Here is a 17963-nt window from a genome sequence, read left to right as displayed (position 1 = left end):
AGATGCCATACCTCTTCCCCTCCTTCCCTGTGTGTGTGTGTGTGTGTGTGTGTGTGTGTGTGTGTGTGTGTGTGTGTGTGTGTGTGTGTGTGTGTGTGTGTGTGTGTGTGTGTGTGTGTGTGTGTGTGTGTGTGTGTGTGTGTGTGTGTGTGTGTGTGTGTGTGTGTGTGTGTGTGTGTGTGTGTGTTTCTGTGTGTATGAGTCTAAGCCCATGCATTAGTGTGTTACCTGTGCAGGCGCAGTCTGTCAGAGGTGTAGAGGAGGTACTCTGACACGTTGCGCCCGGTGATGTCCACCAGAATGTCCCCAGTGACCACCTTCATAAGGGGCGGCCGCCCCCCGACCCCACTGGGGCAGGAGAAGCCCGTCCCCTGCATGGAGCAGATACAACGAACCGGCTCCCGGATAGACAGAGGCAAGGTGGGGGGAGAGGTCACTGTTTCTGAGGACACACACAGTACAGAAGGCAGGATTAGGGGGGCTACTGTACAGGACAGTAGAGTGGGTCAGCCTTGTTTCAACCAGAATGGCCCATACAGGACTCTGTAGCTATAATTGTCAGACAAGACATCATAAAATAAAGTAATATAATGTGATAGTGTAATTAAATAATATATTGATATGACAGCTAAAACATTTGCCTACATACAATACATATAAAGTAGCAAACATATCCGTTATCCTTTACCACCTGAGCCTGGCAGAGACTTACCCCGGACAGTGGTAAGAGTGGCAGCAGTGAAGTTCCACAGTCTATCCTCAAAGCGAGGGTCGGGGTCATCTGAGGGGGCTGGCGAGGGGGGAGGGGGTACGAAGTTGGACAGGGGCACTCCCTGGGTGAAGGAATCCAGACACATGGAGTCAAAGTAGCGGGCAGCTAGGGTTTTGGAGTTGTTGGCGCTGGGGTTGAGCGTCTGTGCCAGCTGGTCCAGGGTGCTGTTGAAGGGCGTTTTGAGGACGCAGGTGGCGCCCACGCCAGAAGGCAGACGGAGCGTGTTGGCGATCTTCTGAGGGCTGGCGTCTGGGGACAGTTTACTGCTGAGGAGAGGAAGAACAGGAGGCTGTTGTAAAGTTACAAACACCAGTTTTACAACATTGGTGGCCTGTAGATTTAGACTAATGATTTTATGCATTATGGGTGATAACTGAGATAAGATAAACAAAAGAATAATGCTAGTTGTCAGAAGGAATGATATTATTTGGGATGTGTAAAAATGCATTTACAGTGTGTATATGTTGTCATGATGGTAATGAGTGACCCACGGCATCCTACTCCATGTCTGTCTGACCTGTACTGTGGGCGGTCTTCGTTGGCGTAGGGGATGAAGTTGCCACGAGGCTGGGTGTAGTTGTGGTACTGTGATGGAGACAAGACCAATGGTGGCAGATCTCCTGAAGAACACAAGAACAGAGATCACATAAAGACAACCTACAAACACTGAAAAACAGCCAAGTCCATTTGAACTTCAACTGTAGCTAGTTGAACTTGTGAAAAACAGTACTTGTCTTTCTTACATTCACACATGCACTTGCTTTTTTTCTTCCTGGCTGATTCTGCTGAACGTGGCTATTTTGAAGAAGAGTCTACTTGCAATAACTGTTGTGGGTGTTTTTTTCCCTTCTAAACTTAGTTGAGTGCAGTGACTGGAAGTCGCTCTAGAAAAGAAGTTCTGCTACATGACTAAAATATTAATGTAAAATATAAGTCAAGTTGTCCTCACCGATGGAAGGCACCGACAGGGCTACGGTCATGGCCACACAGACGAAGAACGCAGGCAGCAGGATCTGAGAGAAAAGACCCTTGGTGTTCCTCTTGGCACAGTGGAACCTCTTCACGATGAGGCCATGGAACTGACGTAGCCTCAGCCACCAACCCTCCAGCTTGACGCTGCCCTGGCCCTCCAGAACCACAGGCTGCTCAGGGCCAGAGGTCTCATCCGCTTCCGCTAGATATACAGAGACATTGAGAGTCAAAAATCATCTCACACAATGGAGTAACATACCCTCGTTAGCTCATCCAACCACACTGTATTTCATTGCACCATGTCATTGGTTGATGTGGTAAAATATCATGTGTTCTTGTGTTATTAATAGAGTTGAGAAGGGAGAGCATATTACTGGAAAATGTTCATCAGTAAACTACCAGAAATGTTGTAACTTTCAAGGAATATGTGGAATTTTATTAGATGACATCTTGTGGCCTTTTGGGTACTTCAGATTATCACAGGTGTCTGTAATTACTGTATCTTTGGCCCTCTGTGTGGCCTTAACAAATGTCAAATATATATATATATATATATATATATATATATATATATATATATATATATATATATATATATATATATATATATATATATATATATATATAACAATCTAAGACGATGATTTTTAAGGATTTTAAATTACCAACCTGAAAAAGATTATCCTAAATATAAACCATCAAGTTACCATTTGTTTTTAATATGAAGGTTTCAGCATGAAATATAATTTACATATTTATGACACACTTTTATTTGTTTGACTTTGTCAATATGTCTTTTTTTGTGAATGTTCTGGAGATAAACTGGTGGCTATAGTGAAAAAAGACAATAGCTGGATAAGTTGCAGAGTTCATTGAAAATCATTTTCATTAATTAGTTATTTTCTCTTGAACCAAATGGTCTACAAGAAAGTCAAGGACAATATGGACGCAGATATAAAAACAAAAACAATAATAGCTGTATATTAATTCAATTTTTAAGAAGTTATTCGAGTATACATTACCAAAATTACCATAGATTCTGGTAACTTTGGTAAATTACCAGTAGCTTTTAACCCAAGTTCTTAATAACCTCCCTGGTTAAATATAATGAAGGTAATAATGTTTTTCAATGAGTTACACCCTCTCTGTCTTATTCAGTCTATCGTATGACATAACAGTGGTACGCTACTCAGTCTAAGGGATTATGAGGGCTGGGAGGGATCCTCTCTTACCCGTCAGGCTGGTAGAGTCAGGGTCTTGTCCGTTGTCGAAGAGGGGGCAGTAGTCTCCGTAGAAGTCTGTGTAGAGCCCCCCCTCGTCCCCCCGCACGGAACCCAGGGAGGAGGAGGAGCGCAGGGACGACTGACTCTGGCTGAGCCTGGAGCAGTTTACCAGGTTACTGAGCTCTACCCCTGGTCTCAGTACACTGCTGCTGCCTCCTGCAGGAGCCCCCGGCCCTGGGCCATCACCCTGCGGATAGGGATAAAGTAAAATAAATAAGCATTTTCTGAACCAGAACGGCCAATAGAGCAGGAGCCTATTTCATGTTTCTGTAACGTGGGGCAGCTTGATGTACAAGTACACCCCCTGGACAGGACACAAGTCTATCGAAGGGATGAGGGATGGGTAAGATAGAAAAATCTATTAATTCATTAGTCATTCAAGGGTGTCTCTATCAATTAGAAAATGTTGGCATTTTTTAAATAAAATAAAAATGTGGGGTGATATTCTGGATCACTAGATATCTGAATTAGTTAAAGTATATTAAAAATGTTCTGTTTTGCAACCATCAAGTAATTGATTCTGAAAGAAATAGTGGTGAACTCATCCCTACCTGCGGCCCTCCAGGGGCCCCCAGACCCACCACCGCAGCAGCAGGCTTCCCCACTGAGCTACCGCCCGGGGAATCCTTCATGTCTGGGAAGAGAGAGCGATCATGATTAACATTTAAAGAGAGTTGTAACACCAACACTAAAGACCAAATACACTATAGATACAAAAGTATGTGGAAACGCCTTCAAATTAGTAGATTCGGCTATTTCAGCCCCATCCGTTTCTGACAGGTGTATGAAATCGAGCACACAGCCATGCCATGCAATCTACATGACAGTAGAAGTGTCTTACTGAAGAGCTCAGTGACTTTCAACGTACAGTTGAAGTCGGAAGTTTACATACACTTAGGTTGGAGTCATTAAAACTCATTTTTCAACCACTCCACAAATTTATGGTTAACAAACTATAGTTTTGGCAAGTCGGTTAGGACATCTACTTTGTGCATGACACAAGTAATTTTTCCAACAATTGTTTACAGACGGATTATTTCACTTATAATTCACTGTATCACAATTCTAGTGGGTCAGAAGTTAACATACACTAAGTTGACTGTGCCTTTAAACAACAAATTCCAGAAAATGATGCCATGGCTTTAGAAGCTTCTGATAGGCTAATTGACATAATTTGAGTCAATTGGAGGTGTACCCGTGGATGTATTTCAAGGCCTACCTTCAAACTGAGTGCCTCTTTGCTTGACATCATGGGAAAATCCAAACAAATCAGCCAAGACTTCAGAAAAAAATTGTAGACCTCCACAAGTCTGGTTCATCCTTGGGAGCAATTTCCAAATGCCTGAAGGTACCACGTTCATCTGTACAAACAATAGTACGCAAGTATAAACACCATGGGACCACGCAGCCATCATACCGCTCAGGAAGGAGACGCGTTCTGTCTCCTAGATATTAATGTACTTTGGTGCGAAAAGTGCAAATAAATCTCATAACAACAGCAAAGAACCTTGTGAAGATGCTGGAGGAAACAGGTACAAAAGTATCTATATCCACAGTAAAACGAGTCCTATATCGGCAAGGAAGAAGCCACTGTTCCAAAACCGCCATAAAAAAGCCAGACTACTGTTTGCAACTGCACATGGGGACAAAGATTGTACTTTTTGGAGAAATGTCCTCTGGTCTGATGAAACAAATGACCATTGTTATGTTTGGAGGAAAAAGGGGGAGGCTTGTAAGACAAAGATCACCATCCCAACCGTGAAGCACTCATGTTGTGAGGGTGCCTTGCTGCATCAGGGACTGGTGCACTTCACAAAATAGATGGCATCATGAGAAAGGATAATTATGTGGATATTTTGAAGCAGCATCTCAAGACATCAGTCAGGAAGTTACAGCTTGGTCGCAAACGGGTCTTCCAAATGGACAATGACCCCAAACATACTTCCAAAGTTGTGGCAAAATGGCCACAAAAACAACAAAGTCAAGGTATTGGAGTGGCCATCACAAATCCCTGATCTCATTCCTATAGAAAATGTGTGGGCAGAACTGAAAAAGTGTGTGCGAGCAAGGAGGCTTACAAATCTGACTCAGTTACACCAGCTCTGTCAGGAGGAATGGGACAAAATTCATACAACTTATTATGGAAAGCTTGTGGAAGGCTACCCGAAACATTTGACCCAAGTTAAACAATTTAAAGGCAATGCTACCAAATACTAATTGAGTGTATGTAAAATTCTGACCCACTGGGAATGTGATGAAAGAAATAAAAGCTATAATAAATCATTCTCTCTAAAATTATTCTGACATTTCACATTCTTAAAATAAAGTGGTGATCCTAACTGACCTAAAACAGGGAATTTTTACTGGGATTAAATGTCAGGAATTGTGAAGAACTGAGTTTAAATGTATTTGGCTAAGGTATATGTAAACTTACAACTTCAACTGTACCATCATAAGACACCACTTTCCAACAAGTCAGTTTGTCAAATTTCTGACCTGCTAGAGCTGCCCCGGTCAACTGTAAGTGCTCTTATTGTGAAGTGGGAACGTCTAGGAGCAACAACAGCTCAGAAGTGAAGTGGTAGGTCACACAAAATCAAAGTGCCATAGCGCGTATCGTATAAAAATCATCTGTCCTCGGTTGCAACACTCACTACCAAGTTCCAAACTTCCTCTGAAAGCAACGTCAGCACAAGAACTGTTTGTCGGGAGCTTCATGAAATGGGTTTCCATGGCCGAGCAGCCGAACACAAGACTAAGATCACTATGCGCAATGCCAAGCATGGGCTGGAGTGGTATAAAACTTGCCGCCATTGGACTCTGGAGCAGTGGAAACGTGTTCTCTGGAGTGATTAATCACGCTTCGCCATCTGGCAGTCCGACGGATGAATCTGGGTTTGTCGGATGCCCGGAGAACACTACCTGCCCCAATGCATAGTGCCAACTGTAAAGTTTGGTGGAGGAGGAATAATGGTTTGGGGCTGTTTTTCATGGTTCGGGCTAGGCCCCTTAGTTCCAGTGTAGGAAAATCTTAACGCTACAGCATACAATGACAGTCTAGCCGATTCTGTGTTTCCAACTTTGTGGCAACAGTTTGGGGAAGGCCCTTTTCTGTTTCAGCATGACAATTCCCCCGTGCACAAAGCGAGGTTCATACAGAAATGGTTTGTCAAGATCCGTGTGGAAGAACTTGACTGGCCTGCACAGAGCCCTTACCTCAACCCTGTCGAACACCTTTGGGATGAATTGGAATGCCGACTGCGAGCCACCTAATCATCCAACATCAGTGCCCGACCTCACTAATTCGCTTGTGGCTGAATGGAAGAAAGTCCCCGTAGCAATGTTCCAACATCTAGTGGAAAGCCTTCCCAGAAAAGTGGAGGCTGTTTTAGCAGCAAAGGGCGGACCAACTCCATATTAATGCCATGATTTTGGAATGAGATGCTCCACAAGCAAGTGTTGACATACTTCTGGTCATGTAGTGTAGATAACTTGTGAAAAGTCTATATCAGCATTTAACATCCGGCAACTCAGACACTGCACTGCATGCTCAGCAGAAAGGAAATTCATGTAATTAATGCCCTTCTATAAACAACTTTATTGATCCGTGTAGCCGCAGACAGACACACCGGGATTTGGTCTCATAGAATCACTAGAATGGTAATCCCTATTCAAGTCAATGATACCATAATGAGTGGATTGGATTGGCAGCCATTTTGAATGTGCTCACCAGCATCACTGTTCTCCAGGGACTGGTCCTCCTCTGACACCTTGAGGAAGACCTCTTCCAGAGTGGTGTCCATCACCCCGAAGCTGGTCAGAGCCAGGTGGTCCAGACTCTGCTCTAACGCCTGTGAATAGGGAATATGGGCTGTGGTTAAAAGTAGTGCACTATAAAGGGAATAGGGTGCCATTTGGAACCCTCCCTTTCTGTGTCTGAGTGAGTACCTGTCTGTTTGTCTCTCTCTATTTGACTTTGTGCCTCTAGGTCTGTGTTTGTGTCTGGGTCGAAGTGTGTACCTGAAAGAGCCTCTCGAAGCAGCCCTTCTTGACAGCCTCCGAAGGCAGCACGTAGGACAGCTCAGTGTTAGAGTCAGACACCAGCAGACAGGACCCCACGAACTGACGGATGAACTTAGTGACCCGGGCCTCCGAGCAGGGAGACAGGGAGGAGGGGGACAGGGAGGAGGAGGAGCAGGGAGACAGGAAGAATGGAGGCTGGGTGACCTGGTCTGGAGGCACAAACACACAGCATTATGGATCGAGGGAGGACAAGGAGAATAAAACACACATCATTATGGATGGAGCGAGGACAAGGAGAATAAGGAGGCAGCAGGAAAAGTATAGGGCAGAGAGACTTTAGAGGCAAAATATGTACAAGCAATAGGGGAGAGTGGGGTAAGTTGAGCCGACGGGGTAAGTTGAACCACCCTTGTTTCTAGGAAACCATACACAAAATTAATAATTTAGGATGAGGTCATCATTTCATGGAGTCTATGAAGGACGAAACCACTTGGGAAAAGTGGTAAGTAAGTTAGGTCCAAAAAATGGTCAAAATAGTTGTTAGAGGTTTCATGATGCTTGTATCTAAACCAAAGTAGATACTTTTTATTCTATACATAAGTTGGAGTCTCTATAAGCTCCAATATGAGTTCCTAAACCTAGCATGAAAGTGCATCCTTGTAGCTGTGTGGGCTGATACAGTCAAACTGTTTGCATTAGAGTAAGTTGAGGCATTGGCAAGATAGAGCAAATGTAAGTGTTTTCTTCACAGGCATAATGCAAAGTATTATTGCTGGGATATGATGTATCAATGGGGCCTGGCCTATGCTAAGAGTGTAAAAAAAAACACAAAGTGTTTGTTAGGTGTTAAGCATGTGTTAAAAGATGCTTAAGTTGGGGATGGGGGCGCTGTTTAGACTATTTATGCTAATGTGGCTAATTTTTTAAACGGCTTCCCACAAAATCCTTGATCGTACAATATGCATATTATTATTATTATTGGATAGAAAACAGTCTATAGTTTCTATAGGAGTTGAAATTTTGTCTCTAAGTGGAACAGAGCCCATTCTACAGCAATTTCCCTGACATGGAGTCAGATTTGAGAAATGTTGGCCACTTTTCTGAAGTCAGTTAAAAGGGCACTGTCGTTGCTATGACTATACGGACACTTCTTACGTCTTCCCCTGGATGCCTTTACGTGATGACGATTCCAACGGGGTCGATTGCTCGTTCACAGGCCCTACAAATGAAAAAAACCTTTAGCTAGCAAGTCTTTTCTTGCTGCGTAACGCGCGTGGAAGACACCGACCCTCTCCTGTTCCAAGCGTTAGTTTAGCCTGTTATATTTCTCCGGTCATCTTTTCACTCGTTATAGGAGTTACAAACATCATAAAGTAGTTAATTTAAAGCGTTTTATAGCAATTTATATCCGTTTAGTGCGATTTTGGGACATTTATTTTTGCAACGATGTGAAAAGTTGGGCACGCTTTTCAGTTCATCCCGAACGCAGTTGACATTTCCACATGGCAAGAGGACAGCTTTCCACCAAAAGACGATTTCTCCCAAGAAAGGATCCTTTGCCCAAGATACTGATGGAAGAACAGCTCAAGGTAGGACATTTTTATTATGATAAATCGTGTTTCTGTCGAAACATTTTAGTGGCTTAGGACGCCATGTTTTTTGACGTAGCTTCGCTTGGCGCAAACTGTATTGAAAAGTAAGGATAAATTAAAAAATGTAATAACGCAATTGTATTAAGAATTAAATTGTCTATCAATCCCTGTCCACCCTATATTTTTTAGTCACGTTTATGAGTATTTATGTATAAGAGTAGATCACTGTCTAAGTGGCGCAAGGACAAATTCTGACCAGCTGAGTTACATTTCACATTGTCTAACCATGATTTTGGTGGCTAAATATAAACATTTTCGATCAAACTGTATATGCATGTTGTAATGTGATGTTACAGGAGTGTCATCGGAAGAATTCTGAGAAGGTTAGTGAAAAAATTAATATCTTTTGGCGATGTTGACTTTTATCGCTCACTTTGGCTAGAATCAATGCTGGGCTGCTAATTGCTATGTGCTAAGCTAATATAACGATTTATTGTGTTTTCGCTGTAAGACACTTAGAAAATCTGAAATATTGTCTGTATTCACAGGATCTGTGTCTTTCGATTCGTGTATGCTGTGTATTTTTACGAAATGTTTGATGATTAGTAGTTAGGTAAACACGTTGCTCATTGTAATTATTCTAGTCCATTTGTGATGGTGGGTGCAATTGTAAACTATGCCATCTACCTGAAATATGCACTTTTTTCTAACAAAACCTATCCCATACCATAAATATGTTATCAGACTGTCATCTAATGAGTTTTTTTGTTGGTTAGGGGCTATAAATATCTTAGTTTAGCCGAATTGGTGATGGCTACTGGTGTTGGTGGACAAATAAAAGATGGTGGATTATGCTAATGTGTTTTTAGGTAATAGATGTACATCTTTACATATTGTGTCTTCCCTGTAAAACATTTTAAAAATCGGAAATGTTGACTGGATTCACAAGATCTGTGTCTTTCATTAGCTGTATTGGACTTTAATGTGTGAAAGTTAAATATTTTAAAAATATATTTTTTTTGAATTTCGCGGCACTGGTTTTTCAGTGGGGGGGGGGGGGGGTGTGCCGCTAGCGCCACGCTGATCCTAGACAGGTTAAAACGATTAAAAGACAAAACATGGTTGGGATTGTGTTGATTTGTGTTTGGGAAATAAACATAGACATGGTTTAAAAAGGTAATGGTAATATTTCATTCAGTACAGAAATTTGTAGTCGGCTAAACTTATCCTGTCCAGCGCACATACCTGGGGTAAGTTGTGCCTAGAGACAATTTATTTGGGAAAAGCTATGTTTTCAAAACTGTAATGTTTACATGAATTATGATTATTTCCAGGAATACACAACATCCTGAAATATAAGTAGATATTTTTGATAGAAAGAATACTAAACTCAGCAAAAAAAGAAACGTCCCTTTTTCAGGACCCTGTCTTTCAAAGATAATTCAAATCAAAATAAAATCAAAATAACTTCACAGATCTTCATTGTAAAGGGTTTAAACACTGTTTCCCATGCTTGTTCAATGAACCATAAACAATTAATGAACATGCACCTGTGGAACGGTCGTTAAGACACTAACAGCTTACAGACGGTAGGCAATTAAGGTCACATTTATGAAAACTTAGGACACTAAAGAGGTCTTTCTACTGACTCTGAAAAACACCAAAAGAAAGATGTCCATGGTCTCTGCTCATCTGCGTAATTGTGCCTTAGGCATGCTGCAAGGAGGCATGAGGACTGCAGATGTTGCCAGGGCAATAAATTGCAATGTCCGTACTGTGAGTCGCCTAAAACAGCACTACAGGGAGACAGCTCGGACAGATGATCGTCCTCGCAGTGGCAGACCACGTGTAACAACACCTGCACAGGATCGGTACATCCGAACATCACACCTACGGAACAGGTACAGGTTGGCAACAACAACAGCCCAAGTTCCCTGGCAGACAGCATTCAACAACCCGGTCGCATTCCACTTCGCTCCGACAGGTAGTATCACATTTCACTTCATTTCACTTCATTTCATTACAGTACAACGGTTTGATTTGTTTGATCTTAGCTAGCTACATAGCCGTCTTTGTATCAAAGATAATTGTGTAGTTTAGAGCGATTTTCTAGGTTAACTAGCCAGCTATTTTCGTCCTTTTAACGTAACGTAACGTAATCAACACTGCTAGCTAGCCAGCTAGCCACCGAATAGCAGCACTGTAGAATCTATTACCGTCAACGGAACAACGGAACGACTTGATTAGTGTAGTGTTAGCTAGCTACACAGTTGTCTTTGCTGTCCTTGTATCTAAGATAACTGTGGAGTCTAGAGTAATTTTCGGTTAGCTAGCCAGCTATTTTCGTCCGCCGCGCTGCCGTTCCCCTACCTAGTCAATACTGCTAGTCAACACTGCTAACACTGCTAACACTGCTAGCTAGCCAACTTCTACCGAATAGCAGCACTGTAGAAACTATTACATTACAACGGAACGATTTGATTAGTGTAGTGTTAGCTAGCTAGTGTTAGCTAGCTACATAGTTGTCTTTGCTGTCCTTGTATCTAGGACAATTGTGTAGTTAGACTAATTATCTGGCCAGTTACCGAGGTTACCTAGCCAGCTATCGAGGTTACCTAGCCAGCTACACTTTCAAACAAAGTCAACAACGCAGCCACTGCTAGCCAGCCTACTTCAGCAGTACTGTATCATTTTAATCATTTTAGTCAATAAGATTTTTGCAACGTAAGCTTAACTTTCTGAACATTCGAGACGTGTAGTCCACTTGTCATTCCAATCTCCTTTGCATTAGCGTAGCCTCTTCTGTAGCCTGTCAACTATGTGTCTGTCTATCCCTGTTCTCTCCTCTCTGCACAGACCATACAAACGCTTCACACCGCGTGGCCGCGCCCACCCTAACCTGGTGGTCCCAGCCCGCACGACCCACGTGGAGTTCCAGGTCTCCGGTAGCCTCTGGAACTGCCGATCTGCGGCCAACAAGGCAGAGTTCATCTCAGCCTATGCTGCCCTCCAGTCCCTCGACTTCTTGGCACTGACGGAAACATGGATCACCACAGATAACACTGCTACTCCTACTGCTCTCTCTTCGTCTGCCCACATGTTCTCGCACACCCCGAGAGCTTCTGGTCAGCGGGGTGGTGGCACCGGGATCCTCATCTCTCCCAAGTGGTCATTCTCTCTTTCTCCCCTTACCCATCTGTCTATCGCCTCCTTTGAATTCCATGCTGTCACAGTTACCAGCCCTTTCAAGCTTAACATCCTTATCATTTATCGCCCTCCAGGTTCCCTCGGAGAGTTCATCAATGAGCTTGATGCCTTGATAAGCTCCTTTCCTGAGGACGGCTCACCTCTCACAGTTCTGGGTGACTTTAACCTCCCCACGTCTACCTTTGACTCATTCCTCTCTGCCTCCTTCTTTCCACTCCTCTCCTCTTTTGTCCTCACCCTCTCACCCCCCCCCCCTACTCACAAGGCAGGCAATACGCTTGACCTCATCTTTACTAGATGCTGTTCTTCCACTAACCTCATTGCAACTCCCCTCCAAGTCTCCGACCACTACCTTGTATCCTTTTCCCTCTCGCTCTCATCCAACACTTCCCACACTGCCCCTACTCGGATGGTATCGCGCCGTCCCAACCTTCACTCTCTCTCCCCCGCTACTCTCTCCTCTTCCATCCTATCATCTCTTCCCTCTGCTCAAAACTTCTCCAACCTATCTCCTGATTCTGCCTCCTCAACCCTCCTCTCCTCCCTTTCTGCATCCTTTGACTCTCTATGTCCCCTATCCTCCAGGCCGGCTCGGTCCTCCCCTCCCGCTCCGTGGCTCGACGACTCATTGCGAGCTCACAGAACAGGGCTCCGGGCAGCCGAGCGGAAATGAGGGAAAACTCGCCTCCCTGCGGACCTGGCATCCTTTCACTCCCTCCTCTCTACATTTTCCTCTTCTGGCTCTGCTGCTAAAGCCACTTTCTACCACTCTAAATTCCAAGCATCTGCCTCTAACCCTAGGAAGCTCTTTGTCACCTTCTCCTCCCTCCTGAATCCTCCTCCCCCTCCCCCCCCCTCCTCCCTCTCTGCAGATGACTTCGTCAACCATTTTGAAAAGAAGGTCGACGACATCCGATCCTCGTTTGCTAAGTCAAACGACACCGCTGGTTCTGCTCACACTGCTCTACCCTGTGCTCAGACCTCTTTCTCCCCTCTCTCTCCAGATGAAATCTCGCGTCTTGTGACGGCCGGCCGCCCTACAACCTGCCCGCTTGACCCTATCCCCTCCTCTCTTCTCCAGACCATTTCCGGAGACCTTCTCCCTTACCTCACCTCGCTCATCAACTCATCCTTGACCGCTGGCTACGTCCCTTCCGTCTTCAAGAGAGCGAGAGTTGCACCCCTTCTGAAAAAACCTACACTCGATCCCTCCGATGTCAACAACTACAGACCAGTATCCCTTCTTTCTTTTCTCTCCAAAACTCTTGAACGTGCCGCCCTTGGCCAGCTCTCCTGCTATCTCTCTCAGAATGACCTTCTTGATCCAAATCAGTCAGGTTTCAAGACTAGTCATTCAACTGAGACTGCTCTTCTCTGTATCACGGAGGCGCTCCACACTGCTAAAGCTAACTCTCTCTCCTCTGCTCTCATCCTTCTAGACCTATCGGCTGCCTTCGATACTGTGAACCATCAGATCCTCCTCTCCACCCTCTCTGAGTTGGGCATCTCCGGCGCGGCCCACGCTTGGATTGCGTCCTACCTGACAGGTCGCTCCTACCAGGTGGCGTGGCGAGAATCTGTCTCCTCACCACGCGCTCTCACCACTGGTGTCCCCCAGGGCTCTGTTCTAGGCCCTCTCCTATTCTCGCTATACACCAAGTCACTTGGCTCTGTCATAACCTCACATGGTCTCTCCTATCATTGCTATGCAGACGACACACAATTAATCTTCTCCTTTCCCCCTTCTGATGACCAGGTGGCGAATCGCATCTCTGCATGTCTGGCAGACATATCAGTGTGGATGACGGATCACCACCTCAAGCTGAACCTCGGCAAGACGGAGCTGCTCTTCCTCCCGGGGAAGGACTGCCCGTTCCATGATCTCGCCATCACGGTTGACAACTCCATTGTGTCCTCCTCCCAGAGCGCTAAGAACCTTGGCGTGATCCTGGACAACACCCTGTCGTTCTCAAATAACATCAAGGCGGTGGCCCGTTCCTGTAGGTTCATGCTCTACAACATCCGCAGAGTACGACCCTGCCTCACACAGGAAGCGGCGCAGGTCCTAATCCAGGCACTTGTCATCTCCCGTCTGGATTACTGCAACTCGCTGTTGGCTGGGCTCCCTGCCTGTGCCATTAAACCCCTACAACTCATCCAGAACGCCGCAGCCCATCTGGTGTTCAACCTTCCCAAGTTCTCTCACGTCACCCCGCTCCTCCGCTCTCTCCACTGGCTTCCAGTTGAAGCTCGCATCCGCTACAAGACCATGGTGCTTGCCTACTGTTACGTTCCCCAGTTTCTGTGTTCTGTTTTGTATTTGAGTGTGTGTTTCAGGAGATGGCTTCCTGAAGTACTCCCCAACCAGGTGATTGGTCAACCCCAGGCTAATTGGTGATTGGAGCTGACCCCGCCCCCTCGTCAAGAAGCAGCTGACTCTAATCACCATTGCCACCTGAAGATAAAAGCCAGTGTTCTGCCAAGAGAGAGAAGATTGAGATTGAGAAGAGATTGAGAGAGGAGAGAGATGAGATAAGGAGTAGAGATTTGGAGATTGAGAGAGAGAAAAATTAGATTGTGATATAGTGTGGGTTGTGTATCAGAAAGTGTGGTATGTACTGTTGTTGTTGGTAGCAGTTTTTCTATGTCCTGTGTTTGTGAGTGTTTGTGAAATCATTAATAATTACTCTCTTTCATTTGTTCCCAGGGGGGAAGGAGAAGGCACTTTGGGAGTGCTTAGGCAAGAGGCCCGCGGGCATACATATACCCGTAGTATATTTACTGTCTAGGCACACTAGGTAAGACCTGGGCGGACCACCCCCTGTATTTTGGTTAGGGCACCAGGCGGTGTTAAGTTAGGTAAGTTAAGTGGGTAGGCAGGTTAGATAGGAGAGGGGGAACTTTGATATTTACTTTCTTTGCTTTGGTTCCGTCCAGCCCCTTTTCCCCATATTACCGTGTAAGAAAATAAATTCTAGTAAACGGTAAATTCTGCTTTTGTGTCATCCTTACTCGCACCTACAGTCCATACCTCTTGCACTTCAGAGAGTTGAGTTGTAGCAGGGAGTTGCGTTCCCTCTTCTCAGAGGCGTGCGTAACATAAGCTGTGAGGGGTACGGCACCTCAGTACCTTCAGGCTCTGATCAGGCCCTACACCCAAACAAGGGCACTGCGTTCATCCACCTCTGGCCTGCTCGCCTTCCTACCACTGAGGAAGTACAGTTCCCGCTCAGCCCAGTCAAAACTGTTCGCTGCTCTGGCACCCCAATGGTGGAACAAACTCCCTCACGACGCCAGGACAGCGGAGTCAATCACCACCTTCCGGAGACACCTGAAACCCCACCTCTTTAAGGAATACCTAGGATAAGATAAAGCAATCCTTCTGACCCCCCCCTTAAAAGATTTAGATGCACTATTGTAAAGTGGCTGTTCCACTGGATGTCATAAGGTGAATGCACCAATTTGTAAGTCGCTCTGGATAAGAGCGTCTGCTAAATGACTTAAATGTAAAAATGTAAATGTAAGTTACACCAGGAACGCACAATCCCTCCATCAATGCTCAGACGGTCTGCAATAGGCTGAGAGAGGCTGGACTGAGGGCCCGTAGGCCTGTTGTAAGGCAGGTCCTCACCAGACATCAGAGGCAACAACGTCACCTATGGTCACAAACCCATCGTCGCTGGACCAGACAGGACTGGCAAAAAGTGCTCTTCACTGACGAGTCGCGGTGTTGTCTCACCAGGGGTGATGGTCGGATTTGCATTTATCGTCGAAGGAATGAGCGTTATACCGAGGCCTGTACTCTGTAGCGGGGTGGAGGGTCCGTCATGGTCTGGGGCGGTGTCACAGCATCATCGGACTGAGCTTGTTGTCATTGCAGGCATGTGTGATGTGTAACGATGTGCGTTACAGGGAAGACATCCTCCTCCCTCATGTGGTACCCTTCCTGCAGGCTCATCCTGACATGAACCTCCAGCATGACAATGCCATCAGCCATACTGCTCGTTCTGTGCGTGATTTCCTGCAAGACAGGAATGTCAGTGTTCTGCCATGGCCAGCGAAGAGCCCGGATCTCAATCCCATTGAGCACGTCTGGGACCTGTTGGATCGTAGGGTGAGGGCTAGGCCAATTCCCCCCAGTAATGTCCAGGAACTTGCAGGTTCCTTGGTGGAAGAGTGGGGTAACATCTCACAGCAAGAACTGTCACATCTGGTGCAGTCCATGAGGAGGAGATGCACTGCAGTACTTAATGCAGCTGGTGCCCACAACAGATACTGACTGTTACTTTTGATTTTGACCCCCCCTTTGTTCAGGGACACATTATTCCATTTCTGTTAGTCACATGTCTGTGGAACTTGTTCAGTTTATGTCTCAGTTGTTGAATCTTGTTATGTTCATACAAATATTTACACATGTTAATAAGTGTGTTGAAAATAAACGCAGTTGACAGTGAGAGGACGTTTCTTTTTTTGTTTCTTTTTCTCTTGGCGGAGTGATGCCGAATGTCAAAACAATGTCTCAAGTTACCCCACTGTCCCCTGAATGTACAACGACTTGGATAGAGAATGTCTCAAGTTACCCCACTGTCCCCTGAATGTACAACGACTTGGATAGAGAATGTCTCAAGTTACCCCACTGTCCCCTGAATGTACAACGACTTGGATAGAGAAAGTGAATATGTCTGACAGCTGGTGAGAAAATACAAAAGACACACACACACACGAGGAAAGAAAGACCCACCGCCGCTCTCACTCTGTTTCTTGACCAGGGTGAGTTTGTAGCCGTCTCCGTAGGTGCTCTTGAGAAAGAGTGGAGAGCCGCAGCACTTGAGTTTCCCATGGGAGATGATGGCTATGCGGTCTCCTAACAGGTCAGCCTCATCCATGTGGTGGGTGGACAGCAGGATGGTGCGGCCTTGAAACACAGTTCAAAAAAATACTTTCAATATACATCAAAATGTGTCAATGCATCATTTTGTGAGTGTTAGTGTGAGAAGTTTTGACAGGACCTTATGGTAGTAGAGCACTCTATAGGGAACAGGGTGACACTAGGTCAAAAGTAGAGCACTCTATAGGGAACAGGGTGACACTAGGTCAAAAGTAGAGCACTCTATAGGGAACAGGGTGACACTAGGTCAAAAGTAGTGCACTCTATAGGGAACAGGGTGACACTAGGTCAAAAGTAGAGCACTCTATAGGGAACAGGGTGACACTAGGTCAAAAGTAGAGCACTCTATAGGGAACAGGGTTACACTAGGTCAAAAGTAGAGCACTCTATAGGGAACAGGGTTACACTAGGTCAAAAGTAGTGCACTCTATAGGGAACAGGGTGACACTAGGTCAAAAGTAGTGCACTCTATAGGGAACAGGGTGACACTAGGTCAAAAGTAGAGCACTCTATAGGGAACAGGGTGACACTAGGACAAAAGTAGAGCACTCTATAGGGAACAGGGTTACACTAGGTCAAAAGTAGAGCACTCTATAGGGAACAGGGTTACACTAGGTCAAAAGTAGTGCACTCTATAGGGAACAGGGTGACACTAGGTCAAAAGTAGAGCACTCTATAGGGAACAGGGTGACACTAGGTCAAAAGTAGAGCACTCTATAGGGAACAGGGTGACACTACGTCAAAAGTAGAGCACTCTATAGGGAACAGGGTGACACTAGGTCAAAAGTAGAGCACTCTATAGGGAACAGGGTGACACTACGTCAAAAGTAGAGCACTCTATAGGGAACAGGGTGACACTAGGTCAAAAGTAGAGCACTGTATAGGGAACAGGGTGACACTAGGTACAAAGTAGTGCACTGTAGTGTGTGAGAGTTACCCATGTCTCACCCTGTTGTGAGTGCTAGTGTGTGAGGGTTAGGGTTAATGTGTGCGGTTGACCCATGTCTCACCCTGTTTGTACTTGAGGATGAGGTCCCAGATGGCTCTGCGTGCGTAAGGGTCTACCCCCGCCGTGGGCTCATCCAGGATGACTGCCCGGGAGCCGCCCACAAACGCTATGGCTACGGACAGTTTCCGTTTCATTCCTCCAGACAGAGTCTGCACCAGGCTGTGCCGTTTATTATTCAGCTCCAGATCCTCGATCATCCTGACAACACACACACACA

At 45.3% G+C, this 17963-nt stretch overlaps 1 protein-coding gene across 2 annotated transcripts in view; it reads right to left on the bottom strand.

Annotated features, from left to right (window-relative positions):
* Nucleotides 1–17963, bottom strand: part of LOC129826691 (ATP-binding cassette sub-family A member 2-like) — a 149265-nt gene that overhangs the window by 18564 nt on the left and 112738 nt on the right. Inside the window, exons 23-32 of one of the 2 annotated variants that reach the window (XM_055887697.1) lie at nucleotides 17748–17944; nucleotides 16591–16764; nucleotides 7048–7259; nucleotides 6758–6878; nucleotides 3579–3661; nucleotides 2977–3214; nucleotides 1722–1946; nucleotides 1290–1392; nucleotides 713–1038; nucleotides 229–442 (exon numbers count right to left, since the gene is read on the bottom strand). In XM_055887697.1, the coding sequence (XP_055743672.1) occupies nucleotides 229–442; nucleotides 713–1038; nucleotides 1290–1392; nucleotides 1722–1946; nucleotides 2977–3214; nucleotides 3579–3661; nucleotides 6758–6878; nucleotides 7048–7259; nucleotides 16591–16764; nucleotides 17748–17944 (1893 nt within the window). The remainder of the gene's footprint in view (nucleotides 1–228; nucleotides 443–712; nucleotides 1039–1289; nucleotides 1393–1721; nucleotides 1947–2976; nucleotides 3215–3578; nucleotides 3662–6757; nucleotides 6879–7047; nucleotides 7260–16590; nucleotides 16765–17747; nucleotides 17945–17963) is intronic. The other variant, XM_055887698.1, reaches the window with a different exon arrangement.

The sequence above is a fragment of the Salvelinus fontinalis genome, chromosome 28, assembly GCF_029448725.1.
Source record: "Salvelinus fontinalis isolate EN_2023a chromosome 28, ASM2944872v1, whole genome shotgun sequence".
In the NCBI taxonomy this organism is placed as follows: domain Eukaryota; kingdom Metazoa; phylum Chordata; class Actinopteri; order Salmoniformes; family Salmonidae; genus Salvelinus; species Salvelinus fontinalis.
This window is presented reverse-complemented; position numbering and strand designations above follow the sequence as displayed.